Source organism: Cygnus olor, chromosome 8 (genome assembly GCF_009769625.2).
Source record: "Cygnus olor isolate bCygOlo1 chromosome 8, bCygOlo1.pri.v2, whole genome shotgun sequence".
Taxonomy (NCBI): Eukaryota; Metazoa; Chordata; class Aves; order Anseriformes; family Anatidae; genus Cygnus; species Cygnus olor.
This window is the reverse complement of record NC_049176.1, coordinates 3,207,313-3,229,290: the sequence shown is the minus strand read 5'-3', so window position 1 is coordinate 3,229,290 and position 21,978 is coordinate 3,207,313. Positions and strand designations below refer to the sequence as shown.

The following is a 21,978-nucleotide window of genomic DNA, read 5'->3' as shown; positions in this document are numbered from 1 at the left end:
GGATTTCTGGTAATGCTTAAACACTTTAGCCATACTCTCATTCCGTCTGTGCCTTAGTTTGAGGGCTTTCTATTCCACATTAAAAGCTGCTACACCAGCTTCCACACAAGTTGTAATTCAACTGGCTAGTAATTGCCAGTCCTAAAAAACTCTGGGGCAGAGAACCCAGTAACATTTAAGGAGTGCTTACCCGTTCACTCTGTCGGCTGCCAGATGGTGAGGTGGAATCCTGTAGAAATATTAGAATCCAGTTATTTCATGGCAGATATTTCCATTTCATCTAAGCAAGGGTGGAAAACAAAGAAAACTGCAGCTTTGTTTGTGTGACTTGTTGGGACAGTTAAAGATGGAGGGTGTAGAATATGCAGTATGCTTTCAAGTTCTTTCTGTGTTCGTTTCTGTGAGGGTGGCATTTCTTTATCCCAGGCCAGAGCTAGCAAGAAAGTATTAGTTGCCCGAGAAAAACAAAAAAACAAAACCAAAAAAGTCAGAGAAAAAAACAGAAACATTGATAGAGATATATATAATCTAGTGTAATTTCTATTTTTTAAGTAGGTATTCAATATTGAGCAATAAAGGAGTGAAGTCTCATCATAAACTATGTTATTTCCCTTTAGAATGTGACAGGGAAAAACAGTTGCATTTTAAAAGATGTCTTGGATCTTGAAAGACTTCAGCAGTACACACCAATGTTCTTAAGAGTTTAGTTTCTTTCATAAGTTTAGGGGTCATCTGTAGCGTAGTTTAACTTTGCTGAACATCTACAATAAAATTTTGATTAAAGAAACTCTGTTGTGTAAACTAATAATAATTGTGGCTGAAGTACACAACTGTACTTATAAAAACCTTTGAAGAACCATTTTCTACTAACCAATACATTCAAAAACTGACAGTAGAAATACAGTTAAAATTGCTCAATCAATTGCTCAAGACTGCATGAAAATGACAAATGAAATGTGGAAAGTTTCATAAACACCATTACCAGAATTATTGGGAATAATAAAAAAATGTCTTTCCTCCTGACTGAAGTAAACAGAATAGAAAGCAGTTCTGACCATACTACATGAAAACACAGCATTCATACGTAATATGTAAATGAAGGAGCTTGAAGCTCTTTTATTCATCTGGCATTGGAAAAAAACACAGAAGTAAGTGCTGTTTGAACTGAAGATGGAAGGAGATGTTAAATTGTAAGATAGACTGAAATGGTATAATGATTAAAGGTCAAATATGATGTGTTTTCTCAAAACATGGAAAAATTGAATTTTAAAATAAATCTGGATTTTAAGAGCGATTGAATTGGACAGTTGATTTGTGTGAAGAAATAAGATAAGCATCAATTGTTATGAGAGTCCAGAATAATAAATATATATGGAGTATACTCTTAAGGATATAATCCACAAAAAATAACCCTTAAGAACCAAAATGGCTCATCTGATATAGTGATAATACAGATGTTGTTGCAGTATTAAATTATTATATTAAATTAAATCATTGAAAGAGTACTCAAATCACTGGAAGTAGGAAGAATCTAGTTGTTTTTTATATTGTGAGAATATACTGATGTGAAATTTTGACAGAAATTATGAAATAAAGAAAGCTTCCTTTGTAAATGCTACTTCTAATGACCAATTCAAAAATGCATGACTGTTACAAGTATGAACTGTTGCAATTGTAATTTTAGTGTGCTAAATCCTTACCATACCATAGCACAATAATGTGACATAATTTAAATCTGCTTTTTCTTTTATCTATAGAAACAATATAATTTGAAAGAAGTTCTTGCAGAAAATTACTAAGCAACACAGATTATTAGAATATGCTGTGAAGGAGCTCTTGGAGGTATGACTATGAAATAGGTAAAGGTACACATAAGCACCCAGACATGTTAAAAGGTAGTAAATTCTGAGATTGATATACTAGAGAAAAAATACTTACGATATCATCGGATTCACCACCTCCTATGGAAGACGAATCCTATAAAGTAATGGAAAAACATTTATTTTCATATATAAAGGACTTATGACCTTACTTGTAAAGAAAATACATTAGAGGAATAAAAATAATGAATCACTTAGAATTTCCAATTTTACCTAAACCATGGAATGTTCAAGAAAAGAAAAAGATATATAACTTTAACTGCTGCTTAACCAAAGGAGGTTTAAGAAAATGAACAAACTCATACACACACACACCTCCCAGAATTACTTGTAAACATGCTCTCTCTTAGGAAACATCTTAGATAAAGTTGATTTGCAAAATAAACTATTATTTACATTCAAATATCCCATTATCTAGACTTTGTTTCTAGAGTCTGCAATAGGAGTACCAATAAGACAAATTTTTCTATGAAAAAGCAGTCTAGATTATGTCTTATTTTTAATAAATAATTTTACATGACTTTGGGTGGTGAAAATGTATTGCTAAACAAAAAAGAATGTAGTCTCTACAAAATGGTTCTCCAATGCACTTCACAAAATGGTTCTCCAATGCACTTCACATTGATATGTACAGACTTAAATACAGTATGTGCATTCCCCTAGACTTTCAATGGCTTCTACATAAGTAAGTGGTGTAAAGTAAATGCACAAAATACTTTTCAGTGAGCTACTGTAAAACCATTAATTAAGGGAAAAAATGTTATCATAATTAAAAGACTGAATAGTCACAGCAGCACAGTAAGCAGGGTAGTTTTATAATGCATAACCTTCCAACCATTATGAAAACATTTGGAGTTGTAAATGGGTAAATAAAAGGGAAACCAAAAGCTATCACATGGTCATCACTTAAAAATAGTTGAAATATAGAACCCAGTGCACGTAAGAACCAACACACCAAGCTTCAGCTTTTGATGCATGGTAGAAACGATATTTACCTGACCATAAGATCCAGCGCCTCCATATGTGGAAGATCCATCCTGTTCAGAAAACATAAATCATTTTCATTTTGCAAACAGACATTTCATTTTGGAAGCATACTTGCTGTAGGGGGCCCCTTCTGTGGAGATTTTAATTATGCAAATATTTACTTAGTTATCAGAATGAATATTGAGAAGCTCAGTTATATCCCTGTAAAAAACTAGTTTGACATATTCTTAGAGCAAATTCTGTTTCTATTATTGAAGAGACCTTCATCTGGATGATAATTCAAAGCTAGTATTATTGAGGACAATAAGCTTTAGCATGTAGAAGCACACAGCTTTTCACATACATCCCTGTAAAATTCCGTGACACGAAGAGTATATGCAATTTCACTCCTCAGAGAGAAAAAAAAACAAACAAAAACCTTCACTGAAAGGTAAAGCAAGAGCCCAAATACAGAATATAGCTATATGTAGGAACCATGGTGTTGGCCTTAACCACCGTTTATACAAGCAGCCTTTATACAAAAGCAAAAAAAGGGAAAAAAAGAGTATTTACCTGACCGTAGGATTCACTGCTACTATCATACACAGAAGACCCTCCCTGCAGAGAAGAAAAAAAGACTTTAATATTTTGATTCCTCTAAGAAAGAGTTTTTCTTCTTTCAAGGGCAGTACAGAAATGAAGATAATGGAAGACTGTGTTGACTTTACAAATGGGGAAGAAAACTTACCTGTCCATAAGATCCACCGGGATAGAAGGAAGACCCTCCCTGCAGAGGAAAACATCAGGAGTTACTGTTTTATATCTAAAGTGTTCTCTCAAGAAAGATTCTTAGGGTTCTCGCATGCAGGTACAATGACCAGAATGTGTACCTGGTTACCAGAATAAGAGCCATGGAAAGAACCTGGGGCTCCCTAAAAGGAAAACACAGATCAGCTAGTTTCTTGCAGCCAAGGTAAGGGCTCCTTATCAAGGCATACAGTTCTCATTTATACTCTTTCTCCCAGTTTTGAGCTAACCTTTAGTACCTAAATAAAAATTAAGACCAGTAATGTTAAGGCAGGAGAAGTTTTCAGGCAGCAGTTTTCTTAGCCTGCTGACATTTGATTTCTGCAAAGAAACTGTCTATACCTTTCTGTATTGTTCTCTGCCAGACTTCACACTGCTAAGTTACTTCACAGTTGGTTAAAGTTAGCTAGTCTAAGAGAAAACTGTCAGGTCTGTAATTACAGTATTTCACAGCAACCGCAACACTGGCAGTCAAGAAATCAGGATTATGGCTGTCTGTGTTATCCACTTGAGGAAGGAGGAAAAACTACCTGTCCATAGGATCCTCCAGGATAGAAGGAAGATCCTCCCTGTGCAGAAGACAGAATGGGTTACTCATTTACATTTGACTACTCCTTCTGGAGAGGTTTTAGATGGAGCTTCTGAGTAGGGCACTTTATCTGAATGTTTACCTGGTTACCAGAATACGTGCTGTATGAAGAACCTGGTGCTCCCTGAAAGGAAAACATAGACTACCTACTTTCTTGCAAACAGAGTGGTATAAATAAATGTGCCTGATTGTCACTTTAGGCCAATATTGTGAAAGAACAAGAAACTTTACAGCAATGATTTTCTGAGCTGAATGAAAGATGAATCCAAGGAAGTTCTAAACACAGAAGCGTCTTCTTCCTCTGACAGACTTCATGCTGTAGGTTACATTGTGTTTGATTCAATTGTTGGCTGTTAATTAGGATATTTCCTAACAGTCACTATTCGGGAGTACAGGAATGAAGATAATGGAAGACTGTGTTGACTTTACAAATGGGGAAGAAAACTTACCTGTCCATAAGATCCACCGGGATAGAAGGAAGACCCTCCCTGCAGAGGAAAACATCAGGAGTTACTGTTTTATATCTAAAGTGTTCTCTCAAGAAAGATTCTTAGGGTTCTCGCATGCAGGTACAATGACCAGAATGTGTACCTGGTTACCAGAATAAGAGCCATGGAAAGAACCTGGGGCTCCCTGAAAGGAAAACACAGACTAGCTATCTTATTGAAAACAGACATCTAAGTAAATGAGTCCAATTCTGAATTTCTGTTCGTTCAAAATATATACATTTTATTTCAGAAGGGATGTTTCTGCAATCATTTAAAGAGAATACTGATAACTTTTGTTAGAGGTGAAAAAACCTTTAGCTTGGGCTTTTCAGGTTAAAGGACCTGAAAAAAGCAATAACTCTTCATCTTACTCTTTCTAGTTACAGAATAATATGTTATGGCTGGTTGACTATGTTATTATAGATCATTGTTATCGTGTTTTTCAAAACTGCTAAAATAGCAAACTTTCAAAGTGCAAATAGGTTCTACTTGATCAGATATTTCTGCTCACCACTTAAAAGAGAAATTCTATTTACCAGTACATAACATCCATTATTACTGTCACATCCTCTTTATACACAAAAAAGACAAGCAAAGTATTATTCTACGGTTGGACTGTTCTGCAGGGAATTTGTAGGCTGAACCTTTGTCTTTAGGTAGATCTTAGAGGAAAAAGTGGAATAACTGCAATGTGACAAATTTGAGAAACCACATAAGAAAACCCATTTTTTCATTTGAAACAAGGTTTAAACATGAACAGCTTTGACATTTGCTTTAAAAATCCTTTTCTTCTAAAACTTAAAAGCTATGAAAGGAAAGCTTTTTACAGGGATTTTCCTCTTGGGCTGAAGAATCTTCAAGGAAGTAGATGACTTGTTATTTTATGTAAGATTTGTGATTGCTGGTTTATTTATTCATATGTATTCATCTACAACTTGATTCTTTTCATGCAGGACAAAAAACCTGCCTACCACAGCAATGTGTTTAAATGTTAATCTTAGGCATTGCTACTGCCATACGTAGAGGATCTACCCTGGACAGAAAATGAAAATAAGTCAAGTAAGTCCTGTTTTTAATTCTTTCGGGAAAGACCAACGAACTTTACTGTTGGGTGAAGACAAAGATCGAGACTATTGCTGTGTTGTTTATCATAAATTAATATACCAGCTGATACTATCACAAACTGAAATATGAGTCTCTTGGGTATCCAAGTCCATACACCTACACTGAGAATTGATTTATTTTTTTTTTTTTTTTACATGACCAGTTTAGATGTATTTTTCCTTCCTGTTCAAAATCATTCTTTGATAGTAACTAACCACACCCTTCACCCCCTGGCCAAGGTATGGTCATTTGCTGTTTAAAACGAAGCCTCTCTGTGCACCAATTGAAAGCACAAAGGGGCAAAGGCCATAGTAGAATGAAAAATTGCATAATTACATCCATAATTACATACATTTTCCTTGTAAATGTATTTGTTTATGTAGCATTACATAACAAAGCAAAAAAAAAGTTTTTCTTCAATTAAATTTTAAGATTAATCATTTTAATAGACTGGGCTATATTTTTAAAACATATAGGTCATGATTACTGGTAAGCCTCAATTATATGAGAGAGGTGGTCTTCTGCCAGACCAAAATTACTGTTGCTAAATGTTAACCACAGTAAGTTCGGAAAACAGTTATTTCTTCATAAAATTAATTTGTTTAAAGTGTATGTCTTTTTATAGAAATAATAATTCACAACAAGTTTCTTGTTGAAATTGAAAACTAAAAAAAATATTACACTGTTCAGGAAGGTTTGTGTAAATACAGCATCAAGAAAAATGTATAAGGTAAGTTTTCAGGTATAAAATAGACGATGTAAAAATCCACATTCTCTATATTTTACAATAGGGATAATTTAAATCTGCAACATCTGAGAATGAAAAAATACATATCTTACACTTTATTATAAAATATTTCCGTTTCTGCCTATTCAAACTGTAGAAATACTTATGTTTTATGGGGCAATAGATATGATGAATTTTAGTAAATAATTCATTGCTATGCAATATAAAAATGCGCCACTGACAATGAGGTTGCAGTGATTCTCTTTATGGGTAAGAAATAGTTTAAATATTAATTTAAAAGATTATCTTTTGAAATATTTATCAAATTTTAACATTTTAGTCACAATGTTTTAAAAGACATGTGAGAAGTACAAGGAATCTAATCTGAATCCAGTTAAAATCTGGGGTTACTATGGGACATATTGACACAGGTTTTTGAAGGTAGTGGATAATTAACACGTAACAGTCAACTGACAGAACATTTACATTACAAAGCAGTTACAGAAAGTTAGTGCCCAAATACTAATCACGTGCTTACAGTGAGACTTCATTATTCCATTTCACTGTATAATTCTATGCATACTAAGGAAATTATTAATAATGTATTACCCAAGTGTCTGTATTTATTAGATGATTAATTCAAAACACTTCATTATGTAGATGTAAGTATAAACACAGGAAAAAGAATTACCTGTCTAATACCACTGCTTCCATCAGGACAAATGCAGCCACCCTATAAATAAAATAATAATAATAAATAAATAAAGGAAACAGATATTGATTTGCGAAAGTTAAACATAAACCATACGTGAGATGCCAAACTGTATTTAGGGGAAGAAAGACTGGGGGACTACTGTGGAGCTGTGACTTTTCTTATATCTGGAACTAATGAGAAGGCAGCATAGTCCTAGATGTTTGAAGTTTGCTTTGGAAGTTAAACTAACATTACATCTCTCAGTGTTATGTCTCAGTTATGTCTAATCAAGAGAGAACTATCTGGGAAGTCAGGCGTACAGTGAATCACCAATGTCAATTTGCCAATAAGCCATGTGTGAAATTGAAAGTATTAAAAAGTGATTTCAGAAGCCATTTCAAATAAACATAGTCTGAACAAGCTCACTTCATTTACAATTTAATATATAACATTAGCAGACCCCTACACAAAATTACTGGACTTAAACTCTAATTCCTTAGTTTAATTAGTTTAATTACCAGGAAGCTATATGAACAAGACTAGACAACAATAGAGAAATGCCTGACCTGACTACTTGATCCACCACCAGTTGCAATAAATGATCCACCCTGTGAAGAAACCAATTTTTTTTTTATAGAAACATTTTATCATATGAAAAGCATAGAAAAGAAAAAGAATCTAATGTGTATAAACCGATGTAGTGAGATGTAAGGTCACGAACTCTTTGTACTACTTCCCTGCACCAAACTAACTTATTCATAACTTTTTGCCTGAATCACTGTGAAAATGTAAAGTTGGCTGAAACCTATTTGGGGACTGGTACAATACATAACAAATGGATATCAGGAAAACTAATGAAGAGAAGTGCTACTCACTGGAGCTCAGGGATCTCACTGTATTATTGAATTAGACCTCAAACTCTCAGACAAAGGACTGTGATAATGTTACATCTGCATAATGCCGGGCATAGTGGGATTACAGATCTCCGAGAAAGCTGATGGGTACCACTAGAGTACAAAATATTTCAAAAAAATAGAATCAGTTGCCACTCAGGGTGGGTCAAACTTTCACATAGCTCTGCAACATACAGACTACTGCAACAGTTCACAGGTCTACAGAACATGAAGACTAGAAGACTAGACCTACTTTTGTGACAGAAGTACACAATTAAGGTGTACCTTGTTACCAAATTCTAGATGAAAATGATATATCTAGCCATTACCATCACTATAGCAGGATTGTTTCTAAAAAGAGATTCTGAAACTATTTCTTTTGTGTTTTAAAAACAACTTTTGAGAACATAATTATGTAAAAATCCACCTGCAATTGCTACCTGCTTAATGGAGTGGAAGAACAAGGACACTAAATTCTGTGCCTTTTATCATTATTCACAACTGCATGAAATTTTAACATTATGGCGAAATGCTGCCACATCAAAATAACATTGTGTAGCACAGATAAATAAGTGGAACCTAATTTTCAGAAACTGAAATATAGTTTATGAGAAAGCTCTTTTCAGTAAGATGATAGAGTGGACACTATGTTATTACCTGAAAGTTAGTGTGGCTGTTGTTTGAAGTAGAAGATTCATTCTATGGAGAAATAAGAAATAACTCATTTTTTCAGTAAGGGTAATAAATTCAAATATATAGTTCTATTGGAAAAGAACTATCTAACCCTAAATAGAATAATCTGTTGAAGAAGCCTAATCTTTATTCTTCTAATACATCAAGCAGCTGTAATATCAGCATTCAGAAATGACAAGTATGGTTTACCTGTACATCATAGTCTCTTCTGCTCAAAACATGTGATGTATCCTGTAAAAACAGAGACGTTTACTATTAAGAGATGAAAACTCTGATCTATAGACAGTCATAGGCCTTTTTTTTTGTCTGTATTACTTATTTATGACTCCAGAGCCTTTAATGCATATGAGTAGAAGTACCTTATTATAAAATATCATTTGCTTAATTTGTATAGGCTACTGACTTGAAGCTATACAATACATATATCTATGTCTCCTCCACACCAAAAGAAGCAGAATAAATTACCGAACATTACTTTTTCTTACTTCATCATTCTGTCTGAATTCAGTTACCATTTTAACTGCCCTCTGTTTGTATAACACATTAATTTTAATTAATGGTAGATTAAAGTAACTCTATATGTGCTTCCTGATGAACTGGAATTTGAGTTACCCCATACTGCACAGCAAGATTTTCATGTCATGTATTTTTTCATATATATGTATATGTTGTTTTAAAATAAATTCACCAAAAGAGCAAATGGCCAAACTTTTTTATTTTATGTATTTACTTCCTTAAACAGGAGAATATTCATTAGGTCAAACATAATTAGAGAAAAATAGATATAATTATAACAAATCAGGTATAATTTGGGCAAAAATCCTACAAAGCAGTGGGAAATAAAAGTTACTTACTCTGGCAACAACCTTCTTCTTTGCACAACCAGATTTCTGTAAAGGAACCAGAAGCCAGTTATTACTTTATAGATAGAGACATCCACCCAAAATACTTCCAGCAAGAATCTAAATGTATCAAAGTGGCACATTTAGGGAGAGGAAAGTGTCTATGGAGTTCTGATTGTCCTTACTTTCAACAGATGACACAGTAGAAAATACTTGTATTAGTTATTTTTTTATTTTAAAATAACTCTAACATTGGTAAACTAATTTTGGAGCAAGAGAGGAAAGCATCATTTATCTTCTGAAAACATCATATTGTAAATATAGGAATCCAAATCCTCTTTCTTTGTGTGGAACCAATACGAAATTCAGACCAAACTGTACCATAATACACACCCAATAAACAATGAGGTAGCAAAGTCTCTGCTTCTGTTAGTATTCCCCCAACCCACTCCCGCAATTCAGTATGAAATCATAAAAGCATAAAGCACTTTGTTTACTAAACTTTATCAACTCTGTATTCAAAGAGTGATTCCAATTTTAAGCAAATTGGCTTGAGTAGTAAGAAAAGCAAGAATTTGTGTCAAGTTCATTATCTGATTTTTGGTAAGTCTCTGAGATGTTCTGCAATCTGCGTTCAGTTACATGTTGTCATATTTTTTCTATCAGCGGCAATACACTTTGCTATCATTGAGTCTTACATAACATATTTATAGGCTATTTTCACCCTTCAACTTCTCCATAAGAAGTTTGTGCTTAGCAGGGTTTAATGTCTCTCTCAGCTCACCCACTGTGGTTTAGAGCAGTGTGTGTATGTACATAAACATTCTATACATCTTCTTTGTGAGAACACTTAAAAGAAAACTCTTAAAATGAAGTCCAACAACACACACTGGACAGGGATAACCAAGGGAATAATAGCATCTTATGTGGCTAAAGAAGGAAGCAATGAGAACACTTAAAGAACGCTTACTGTGGAAGGGATTGCTTTGCAGAACCTGTTGCGTTAAACTTAATGCAGTGCTTTCAAGATAAATACAACTGCCAAAGAAAAAAAGTTTTTAGAAGACCTCCTTACTTCCTAGGATGCATATTTTGTGCAGTACTAACGTCCAAGAGGAAAAACGGGGAAAAATAGTGAAGCAGTAAAGAATATGCCTGACAACTGAAGAAAAAGCAAGAGGCAGATGACAAAAGGTTACTCTAGATGGCAGTAAGAAGTAGAAAAGTAGGCTGTAACAGATGGAAAAGCTTTGCCATGAACAAGTATGGAAAAACAGCATTCATTTACACAGCAGTGTATTTGCTTGGTAACAATCTGTCCATATAAGTCACCTTTCATGCTTGTGGGACAGAAAGGAAAGTCCTGACAGGGTGAGTATCGCCAGAGGATAAATCCTACTTTAGAACCCTAGCATGTTTGCAAGTTTACATTAGAACAAGTGACAAAAGCTTGAGGCAGCTACATACCTCACATATACAGATGGTTAATTCCAAAATAACTATCCGAAGTACATATACTAAGGGGACTAACAAAAACTGTGTTATTGTATATTCCTATAAGTACTGTACAGTTTTAGGTAACTGCAGCAGCCTTGAGGACTGATAGAAGGGACTGAGAGCAGAGAAATATGAGATCAAATAAGCTCATTCTTTTATTGCTTTATAATATCTTTTAAAAAATAATCATATACTACAAATAAAGGCCCACAGGTCTGATGTGGAAGTGCTACTAAAAATGTCATTAATCATTAGAATCTGAATACTGTAGAAGAGAAAAAGCACTTACCCGACCATTAGCACTATATGTTGTGTCATTCTGGAAAAGAATAAATTAAATTTAAATACAATAAACTTACAGAAACCCAATTCTTTCTGATGATATGTGCAGACAACAACATAAATCATATGTGCTTCATTGCTCGCATCCTCCACTGTCTTGCCTAAATTAGTTTGAAATCCTATCATTCCTGTGTGAAGAACATTTTAACACTAACTTTAGGTTGGTAAAAATGCGAAGTGAAAAGCAGCGGAATATCTGGCATTTTTGTCTCTTTTCATTCTTTCATTGTATGTATTTAAACCTTGTCCATTTGATTTTATTTTTAATTACTGTAAAATGTATCCTTATTTTGGAGAAAATTTTTCTGTTAGTGCAGTTACTGAAATCTTTTTATTCATATTTCATCAAGGTAAATGCATTTAAAAGCACAAAATACATCTGTAAACACCTGAAAAATTTCAGTAAGAAAATACGCAGCTGCTGAAACAGCTATTAGTGTGGGGACTAAACATTCCTTCTGGGTAACTTTTTTTTTTTTTTTTTTTGCAAGACTGCATATGGTAGCATAATATTTTCCCATCTACATGAAAAATGTTGTGATGAAAATGTATTAGATAAAGCATACTCACATCATCACAAGCATTGGGATTATCATCTGAGGAAACCTGTGAATCCTAGAAGGACATCAGATACTAGTTATTTCCTCACAAAAAAAAAAGGATTGTTAATAATATATTTTGTCTGATCTTGCACTCTGCAAACAGAATTAAAGCTCGTGCAAAAAAAAAAAAAAAAAAAAGAAGTTACTGCTGAGTTAAAGAAGGATTTTTTTGTAAGGAAAATAAAGAGTCGTATACATGGCAGTGATAGTTGTTTAGAGAGAATGTTCCATGCTTCAGAAAAAGAAATAAGAGCATAGAAAGCATTAAGTTTTATTACATCTACGAGAAAGATGACACAATTAATCAGAAAATACAAAATTTTGCATCAAATAATACATAACTAGAAGAAAGAAAGAACTAGTTACCTGATTATCGTAATAGTCAAAGGAGGATGATCCACCCTTTAAAACAAACCAAGAAAAATCAGACAAAATTAGCAAATAGAAAACCCATTTTTGAGCAAAGGCTAAAGCTTGTATGTGGCATAATTGCTGAAACAAAGCATTACTTACTTGGCCACCATAATAGTTTTGAGAGGAGGATCCACCCTTAAAAAAAAAAATCCAACCAAAAATCAGAGAAAATTAGCAAACAGAAAACCCAATTTTGAGCAGAGGCTAAAACTTGTATGAAGTGATGTATAATTGCTGAAATAAAGCATTACTTACTTGGCCACCATAATAGTTTTGAGAAGAGGATCCACCCTTTAAAACAAAGCAACCAATCAAAAATCAGAGAAAATTAGGAACCAGAAAAGCTAATTTTGAGTAGAGGCTAAAGCTTGTATAAAATGATGTATAAATAGAGAAATAAAGCATTACTTACTTGGCTGCCACCATAGTTTTGTGAGGATGAACCACCCTTTAAAACAAACAAATAGAAACCCTACTTCAGAAGAAATTGTGATTTTATTCAGGGGCTGTAAATAATAATAAACAACTGCCTGGGATTCCTTTAAACAAATACAATTTTCTAGATGTCAGTAATCATAATACCAGGATCTCAATCAAGCATGGCACAGAGTAGCTACCTAAGAATGAAAAATTAATCTGATTAGAATTTCTTATCAGATAGGATTAAACTCATGACAGGAGAAAAAAAATAAAAAAAAATCAAGGTCTACCTACCTGGCCACCACCGTAATTTTGTGAGGATGATGATCCGCTCTGCTAACAACAACAAAATTAGGAAACGTATTACAATATTGCAGAACCATTATTGATTAGAGACCATGGAACCTGTGGGATGTAAAACTTCAATGGAAAGAAATAAAAGTGTAGTACTTATGTGGCTACCACCATAGTTTTGTGAGGTGTATGATCCACCCTGTGAAAACAATACAGCAACAGTTATAACACTGGAGAACCGAATTTTATCAGAACCCACAAAGCTAGCTTTATTAGGTTGCAGAGCTCTTGGTATGTAAGTTTCAGGGCCAATACAAACTATTGGGAATTAATTGAAGTCTGGAGATGGATAGACTCTGCACAAGTCTATATCCTCATGAGTAACACAATTATACTCTAGATTAGAGCTGCTTGCAATTTTTTATTCAATAGCTAATAAAGAGCTACCTACCTGGCTACCACTCTGTGATCCACCCTGTAAATTAAACAAAAAATAATGTGTGTTTTGACACTTACTGTTTGAGTACAGATTATTTTTAATGAAAACTATGATGTTTGTTTAGGAGTTTGGATGGGACCCTGGGTCAGCCTGATATAGTGGGTGACATCCCTGCCCATGCCTAGGGGTTTGGAACTGGATGATCTTCAAGATCCCTTCCAACTGATTCTAAGGTTCTAAAATTACATGGATTTGCACTCTACAGAGCTGAGGATGTTACCAGTTGAGTCAGTGGCAAAACTCGTTTTGGATATATCTTAAAGTCAGAGGTGGAAGTTCATTTACCTGGTGGCAGGGATTGCTATCATATGAAGTACCCTGTTGAAAAACGGACAAACAAAAAGATAAATCCCCACATTTTCATTTTCTAGTAAAGTAATTATCTTTCTTCTTAAATTTCTAACTCAGAGGGAGAGTTTAATTTTATTTAATCCTCTTAGGCTATGGCTCTACCCTCCATCACTCCCATACTTCCACACTTACTCATCAAAACATACACACAGGTGATCAAAGCAGGATTACTTGGGTGCAACATGGAAAGCAAGGTAGGCTGGCAATTGATGTGTCTCTGTATCATCCTAGTTTCTCTTGATTGGCAAAAATGAACAGTTTGCTTTGGTCAGTCCTTTTAAGAATCAACAGTTTCTGCTTCATGACAATCTATCTCAAAATCTTGCTAGATTCACCCATCGTAGTTGTAGTCTGCTGCCTTTCATTTCCTTTATTTTTGTGTATATTTTGGCTGCAGCCAGCATTCTTGTTGGAATAAAAGGATGAGAAACAGTACAGTGTGTTCTACCCTGGTTGTCACTCCTCTGTTATTAAGAGCACAGTTTTTCAGCTGATAAATTATCTGTGATACAGCTTTGGTGGAAGCAACATATTGTTCATTGTTTCTTCACATTTCTTCAGTTTCATTGCTGTTACATAGTATCCTTGTCTACTGATGCATGGTACTACTTGTCTTTTATTATTTATGCTTTCACACATGCATTTCTATTCATACTTAACTCACACCAATTGTAATACTTTTGCCAAAACTTTCTATAATTATAATGCTCTCTCATTCTCATTGCTTTCCCCTGTTTATTTATTTGGATTTAGGTTTACTATCAAGGCTGCACTTTTCTTCACCTAGGATCTTATTGTTGATAACAGTCCTTATATCACTGTAGGCATAAATAAGTTGAATTGGAACCAGGATGAAAACTACCAGTCTCACACCACAGGAGTCACTTTCTGAGCCTATCTTGTTCTATGGAAATTAAATGGAGCAACATCCAAAAGTCACTCCCAAACAAAGACTGTTTGCTCAGCAGATGAATGCCCACTGTGACAGACAGAAAATTTGTAAGTCTTCTGTTCTTAACAGTATATGGGAAAAGCCACTACATTTTGGTTACCATGACCAACAAGTGTTAGCCTTTCTCTAATATCCAATAATCTATTATCATATAACAACAAAAGCAAGAGACTCTACTAATAGATATTATATAATTTGTTGAGAACCATTACTACCACATAGAAAGCTGGGTCTACTATTCAAGTATCTTGGAGAAAGTTGACTTACTTGTCCACAACCATTACTACCACCTGAAGAAAAAGATCCGCCCTGCTGGAAAAAAAGAGCAGCTCAGTGATCCAGTTATTCCTTTTCCCCCTTACAAATATAGAAATAACTTTCAAAGGGCTTTAGTTATCTGACTGCTTAAGAGGATGAAGACCAGCAATGTACTACTGTGAATTTGCTTGTAAAGTATTGTGGATGTTGAATATTCTGTTGCATCAAAAAGATGGCACTTACATGTATTCCTTTGTATGTGGGAAAGATCACCTTCAGTAAGGCTGTTCCCAGACCCACAGGAACAAAATGTTCACAAGTCTAACTTCTAGTATGAGCTGCTATATAGCTTCAACTAATTACTTCAAACCTCACAGAAATCTCACTGCATATACAGGGACAGCACACAAATTACAGCAGCACATAATATGTGTAAGTATGATATGAAAATTTAAATGTTCAATTTTTAAATTTTAATATTTTGAAAATAAAAGATAAGCATTATGGAATATCAAGCACATGAGTTCTATACCCAAGAACAAAATGTCCTCTAAATTAGCAATCGCTCAGGACGTGTAAGTGCTTTTGCAGTAACATGGCACTCAACTTTCTCAAATGCTGTATGCTGGCTGGTGATTGACCGGTGCTTACAAGGCCATAGGAACTTTCATAAAGTGCATAATGATTATGCATAGACAGCTGTGCAAAGGTTTCCCAAAAAGGCTCTTCCTGAGCCAGAGGAGACAGAGCAGTAAGCTCATTTATGGAATATCCAGCTTGCTTACCTGGCCATAAGAACTGCTGATGCCTGAGTAGGTCAGCCCACCCTAAGACAAGGACATGATTTGGTTACTCCCAGTTTATAATGGATCAGCCTGCTTTAGGAAAAGTAAACAACTACATCCTAAAGCTATGCAGGGCAAAATGAAGAGCCAGGATTTCCTCCTGGCTATCACAATGGTGTTGATTTCATATGCTAGGCATCCAAAAAAACAAGTAGCATGTGGAATATTACCAAGCATGAGACCACACTTTCAGAGAAAACGTCAAATTCCAAGTAACTGCTAAGTGCCCTTGCAGTGCCACGGCACTCAACTTTATCAAATGTTGCATACTTGCTAGTGATTGACTGTTTCTCACCTGGCCATAGGAACTGACAACTGGAGGCCGGTAGACCTGTAAGAAAAGCAAGAACCCATTTGTAAATAAAGATGTAGTCGTCAGAAAGCTGCAACAGAAAGGCATTTTCCCCATCAGACTTCCTCTGTTTTATGTTCTTTTTCTTATATGTTAGCTCTGTGGGATGACCCAAAACCAGGGACTATTGAGAAATAATAAGAAGGAAAAACACCACCAAAAAACAGACAACCACCCTACCAAAACCCAAACAAACCATAAACAAACCAAATCCCAAAAAGAAACAAACAAAAAAACAAGTGGGGAAAAAAAAAAAACAAAAAACAAAAAACAAGCCAGTGACTGACCAAACCCCAAAGCCCATTTACAAGGCTGTCCCCTACAGAAAAGTTCAATACAGTTCAGAATAAAGCCTCACCTGGCCATAGGACTGGCTTCCTTTGGAACCCTTTAAGAAAGAGAAGATATTTACCACCTTGACAAAGATGTTTCTGTAAAGTGCATAACAAATACGGAAAGACAGCTGCACAGAGGTTTCCCAAAAAGGCTCTTCCTGAGCTAGAGGAGACAGAGCAATATGCTCATCTGTGTGATGGATTGCCCAGTTCTCAGCAAAAGCCATAAGAAAAACTGAGACTCAGACTGCCAAAGGAAACATCATTCTCAAAATATCATGCTGGGCACAGAGAGATCAGTGAAGAACTTCCTATGGAATATCCGTCTTGCTTACCTGGCCATAAGAACTGCTGATGCCTGAGTAGGTCAGCCCACCCTAAGACAAGGACATGATTTGGTTACTCCCAGTTTATAATGGATCAGCCTGCTTTAGGAAAAGTAAACAACTACATCCTAAAGCTATGCAGGGCAAAATGAAGAGCCAGGATTTCCTCCTGGCTATCACAGTGGTGTTGAGTGAGATGATTTCATATGCTAGGCATCCAAAAAAACAAGTAGCATGTGGAATATTACTAAGCATGAGACCACACTTCCAGAGAAAACGTCCTTTATAATTCAAATTCCAAGTAACTGCTAAGTGCCCTTGCAGTGCCACGGCACTCAACTTTATCAAATGTTGCATACTTGCTAGTGATTGACTGTTTCTTACCTGGCCATAGGAACTGACAACTGGAGGCCGGTAGACCTGTAAGAAAAGCAAGAACCCATTTGTAAATAAAGATGTAGTCGTCAGAAAGCTGCAACAGAAAGACATTTTCCCACCAGACTTCCTCTGTTTTATGTTCTTTTTCTTATATGTTAGCTCTGTGGGATGACCCAAAACCAGGGACTATTGAGAAATAATAAGAAGGAAAAACACCACCAAAAAACAGACAACCACCCTACCAAAACCCAAACAAACCAAAACCCACCAACCAAAAAAACAAACAAAACCAACCAAACAAAAAAAACCCCACACATAAAAAATGAAACCAATGACTGACCAAATCCCAAAGACCATTTACAAAGCTGTCCCCAACAGAAAAGTTCAATACAGTTCAGAAGAAAGTCTCACCTGGCCATAGGACTGGCTTCCTTTGGAACCCTTTAAGAAAGAGAAGATATTTACCACCTTGACAAAGAGGCTTTTATCAGCCATCCTAAGAAAAACCTCATGCTAGTGATGTTGAGTACTGGGCTGCCTGCAGACTCGATCCCCAGTAATCATAATTACTGTTGTTCAACGTTTTCCTTGCTACTTGTAGTTTTACAGAGTATACTGACAGAAATTTGCCTTCCAGTTTCTCCCCAGCTGTGGCCAAGTAGGAGGAAGTTTGAGGAATCTTCACGCTTGTGCTCACACCAAAACATTCTCATGTGCTACCCCGCAACAATGTATGTTATCATTATATTACTGTTTCTCACACACAAGTAACTTTAGATATATGGCTTTAAATGAAGCTAAAGTACTTCCTACATGGGTATGCAGTTATGATTCTCCATCTATCTCGATATGGATAAGAAACTAACTTCCACAACTTCTGGAAGTTTAAGATCAAACATAGGTGGAGTGTGAATCTATCATTAAAGGTTTTATATTGTGATATTGAGCCACTTTGTCATGACTTTTATACAGTTTTTAGAGGACATGTTGAGTGGAATGCAGTCATTTCATTTCAACTAATCACACATGCAAACACATTCATGAGTAGTTCAACCAAAGATAGCTGATCTATTTGTAGAAAAAAAAGGAAAAGAAAAAGAACTAGAGCAACAGAAATGTCTGCAACTTGTGAAATACATTTAAGAATATATGTAGGAAAATTTGTTGTCTTGACCCTGTTTTAGTGAAATCTGTATACATATTTCTACTTTTTAAGTTTACCTACCTGAACATAAGTACTGCTGCTTTGCTGTCTTTGTCCACTCTACACAGGAACCAAAAAAGCTTATTTATTTTTAAAAGACATTTCTTATGCACTAAGACATCTCAAGAAGCAACTCTTAAATCTACTTGACAGTCTGAGTAAGTTCCTTACGCTCTTCCTTGCTTTATATATGCCATCTCAATGTGCTGTATGGTTCAATACTTCAATGTAGAAAGATTCTTCATAAATAAAATGCTAAATATATTTATACATCCTGATGTCATTTTCTTAATGACAATTAATCATTTAATACATTATGTCATTTTGTGGTATTTCAAGTGAGTTTAAATAGATTTGAAGGGAAGAACTATCATAGAAAGCACCATTAAAATCACGTGAATTTATATTCATATCATGACTGATTTTTTCATGAATAATCGAAACAAGTTTTGACAAAGGCTTTCACAAAACAAAAATTGGAAAACCCAGTTACAATTTAAACAAAGGAAAAAGTGATTGCAAAGAATTTTTCAATACCCATATATTATGTGGGTTATGAGAGCAACCAAGTATTCTTCAATTTCATATAAACATTGATAACCTTTTTTAACCTGCATAATCCAAACTCTACAGATTTAAATTCAGAAAAAAAAATGCCATGGAAATCTTATTATCTTTTTTCTGCCAACGTTCCTAACTGATTATAAAAGAATCTAATACCATACATTTTGAAAGTAATTGCTGCCAAACAAGAAATGGAAACTGAAGTGATCTGCTACTAATCCTTCAATGAATGTGAGAATTGGTCGTGACAGTCTAAAGAATTATCATATGAAGGAATTAAAGTCTAAACCCTGAAGAGTGCTCAGTAGATTAAAATTGCAAAGAATCCAGAAAAATGTATGCCCAAGTGATAACCAGAATACCTTACAAACAGGGTCTTAAAGTGATTGGGCTGTAGTCTACATTCTAAAGTGTTTCTTTACCAAGAAACAATGGTATTAATAATCGGTAAATGGAAGTTTACCTAAGCACTGACCAGTAGGGTTACAAAAATGCAACATTGAACTAGTTTTTTCCATTAAAAAAAAAAAAGCATGGAACAGTACAGGTTATAATTTATGCATATTTAATCTAATACTGAATGACGCTCAAGTTCTAGAATTCCACCTGCCTTTCTGAGCAGATTGAGTTGGTTAAATTTTGCAAATATAGAGAACACTAGGGAATTATGACACAGAGGTTTTTGTGTTTTATGCCTATAGAAAATAACTGCAATGATCTTTCATCAGCAACCAGATAGGATATTCACTTTGCAGTAACCACAGAAAACACATCTACTTCATCACTGTAGTGTGTCTATCATTTAAGATATCCATACTCATTTATTGTCAAAGAGATGAATCATTGTTTAGTTTACTGAGGCAAAGCTTAGGTTAAAATTCAAGTACAATGAAGAAAGAATGTCTACCTGTATTATGATCTTAGTAGCAGAACTGCCCAAACTCTGTAAAACAAAACAAAAAAAGCAACAAAAAAGAGATCATTTGACTTGTTAAACAGAAAATATCTAGTTGTACCACTTTGCTTCAGAGAACAAAGGAAAAAGTAGCACATGCAATGTATTAAGTATTGTATTCTGAAAACCCAGCATTAAATTAATTTATCCTCAGCTCTGAAGGGGAGGCAGCCTAACACTACTAAAGTAATTTCCTATGCTTAAAACTCCTTCTAAAAGAGCTCTTGGAAGAGCACAGGCTTTGGCCTTTTGCACTAGCAGTCAGCTCAACTTTTCTATGTTTGGACTGTGAAGCTATGACACCATCATCCTTAAAACCTGTCTCACTGTCACCTGCATTGGACATAATCACCACACACGTACATTCAATTCCTGACCTACTCATTTATTGTGCTCAATTTTGGGACATGAGGGACAAATGTAAAAGGTTACTAGACACGATCCTGAGGCAACACGTTTGACTCTGTAAGAACTATTTTACTATTACAGCAATCATATGAAAAAAGTATGCTTACCTGGGGGTAGGTATGACGCTGCAAAGGAAAACAAAAATCTTTAAGTATTTTGTACAAGGGCTTGTCTAAACAGAACGTTGCAGCAGAAAAAGGGCCCTGTCTTTTGAACAAAATACACAGTCAAATGTGGAAGAAAAATGTAGAAAGGATAGTATATTACAAATTTATTTTAATCTTTATTCCGGTTAGAACAAGTTTGTTTAGAAGATGGACATCAGAAAAACACACGTATCAATTATTATTTCATACAAATTTGATTTAATAACCTTAAGGCAAAACTTACTTCTGGCTGACTATATGAGTTCCAAGTAAGTACAGTAGAAATTTAATACTTGAAAAATGAGAATGGAAGTGAATTTACAGAAGAAAGTTGCAATAGAAACAGGAAAATCAAAACTACTCAGGAGCATGGAGGTTATATGTATCGAGAGACCTGGTATTTGAAGTTAATCTAGCACCTCTGCAAGTACTAATAGCAGTCATGGAACCATGACTCAGCAATAACATCTGTAAGATTTGATAGGCCAAGATTTTAAGATCACTATTGGCTTTCCCTGGAGCTAATTATGTACCTAGGGTAAACTCTATGTGACGAATTAAACATGCAGCTACTTGAAAGCTCTTTGAGTCAAAGTTTTGAGCATTATAGAGAAAAACTCCTTACCACAGGTGGAAAAGGGTTGCTGTTGGGAATGACCACTACCTACAGAGAAATCAGAGAAAGCAGTTTAATTGTCATAGTCTTTATTTAAATATGTTAGGAAAAGGAAGAATGCTGATTTCCCTAAACATAGAGAATAATACTACGGATGATTATGGGTGATTTTATAAAATAATATTTTTATGAAAAAAATGCTTAATGCACACTACCAAACAAAGAAGAATGTATACACAGTTTACACAAGAGTATGAGGAGATTAAAGACTTGCTCCCCAGTCACACAGTGACTCATCTGTAGAGACAGGAGCAGGATTTCATGGAATGTACCATATCCATTGGCCTATATGTGTATCCTTTTTGAAATTTAACTCTCCACCACAAGGTGGAAGACCAATCTAGTCTTTAATCAGTATTACACTAGAGGAAGGGTTAATATTAACTTCACTTTTTTTTTTTTTTCTAATGACTTCAAATGAATTAGTAGTATCTTCTGTTTAGATTTTTAATGTATTCTGATTATAAGCATTTTTTC

The 21,978-nt window shown here is 34.8% G+C and overlaps 1 protein-coding gene and 1 long non-coding RNA gene across 30 annotated transcripts in view; one reads left to right on the top strand and one right to left on the bottom strand.

The window, feature by feature from the left end:
- Positions 1 to 21,978, bottom strand: part of LOC121074324 (hornerin-like) — a 52,563-nt gene that overhangs the window by 16,978 nt on the left and 13,607 nt on the right. For 8 of the 29 annotated variants that reach the window (XM_040566260.1, XM_040566266.1, XM_040566271.1 and 5 more), the window contains exons 13-47: positions 21,451 to 21,489; positions 20,787 to 20,804; positions 20,224 to 20,259; positions 18,774 to 18,812; positions 17,960 to 17,989; positions 17,555 to 17,590; positions 17,180 to 17,221; positions 16,868 to 16,897; positions 16,453 to 16,488; positions 16,098 to 16,139; positions 15,322 to 15,366; positions 14,037 to 14,069; positions 13,704 to 13,727; positions 13,253 to 13,294; positions 12,951 to 12,986; positions 12,794 to 12,829; positions 12,638 to 12,673; positions 12,491 to 12,526; positions 12,093 to 12,137; positions 11,470 to 11,499; positions 9,696 to 9,731; positions 9,031 to 9,072; positions 8,806 to 8,847; positions 7,822 to 7,863; positions 7,253 to 7,294; positions 4,834 to 4,875; positions 4,692 to 4,730; positions 4,325 to 4,366; positions 4,184 to 4,222; positions 3,737 to 3,778; positions 3,595 to 3,633; positions 3,420 to 3,464; positions 2,876 to 2,917; positions 1,939 to 1,977; positions 191 to 229 (exon numbers count right to left, since the gene is read on the bottom strand). In XM_040566260.1, coding sequence (XP_040422194.1) covers positions 191 to 229; positions 1,939 to 1,977; positions 2,876 to 2,917; positions 3,420 to 3,464; positions 3,595 to 3,633; positions 3,737 to 3,778; positions 4,184 to 4,222; positions 4,325 to 4,366; positions 4,692 to 4,730; positions 4,834 to 4,875; positions 7,253 to 7,294; positions 7,822 to 7,863; positions 8,806 to 8,847; positions 9,031 to 9,072; positions 9,696 to 9,731; positions 11,470 to 11,499; positions 12,093 to 12,137; positions 12,491 to 12,526; positions 12,638 to 12,673; positions 12,794 to 12,829; positions 12,951 to 12,986; positions 13,253 to 13,294; positions 13,704 to 13,727; positions 14,037 to 14,069; positions 15,322 to 15,366; positions 16,098 to 16,139; positions 16,453 to 16,488; positions 16,868 to 16,897; positions 17,180 to 17,221; positions 17,555 to 17,590; positions 17,960 to 17,989; positions 18,774 to 18,812; positions 20,224 to 20,259; positions 20,787 to 20,804; positions 21,451 to 21,489 — 1,323 coding nt within the window. The remainder of the gene's footprint in view (positions 1 to 190; positions 230 to 1,938; positions 1,978 to 2,875; positions 2,918 to 3,419; positions 3,465 to 3,594; positions 3,634 to 3,736; positions 3,779 to 4,183; positions 4,223 to 4,324; positions 4,367 to 4,691; positions 4,731 to 4,833; positions 4,876 to 7,252; positions 7,295 to 7,821; positions 7,864 to 8,805; positions 8,848 to 9,030; positions 9,073 to 9,695; positions 9,732 to 11,469; positions 11,500 to 12,092; positions 12,138 to 12,490; positions 12,527 to 12,637; positions 12,674 to 12,793; positions 12,830 to 12,950; positions 12,987 to 13,252; positions 13,295 to 13,703; positions 13,728 to 14,036; positions 14,070 to 15,321; positions 15,367 to 16,097; positions 16,140 to 16,452; positions 16,489 to 16,867; positions 16,898 to 17,179; positions 17,222 to 17,554; positions 17,591 to 17,959; positions 17,990 to 18,773; positions 18,813 to 20,223; positions 20,260 to 20,786; positions 20,805 to 21,450; positions 21,490 to 21,978) is intronic. The other 21 variants (XM_040566262.1, XM_040566261.1, XM_040566263.1 and 18 more) reach the window with 21 other exon arrangements.
- Positions 3,600 to 15,124, top strand: LOC121074327. The gene is made up of 3 exons (XR_005822284.1): positions 3,600 to 3,819; positions 5,684 to 5,789; positions 14,927 to 15,124. It is a non-coding gene; the product is annotated as an uncharacterized LOC121074327 (long non-coding RNA).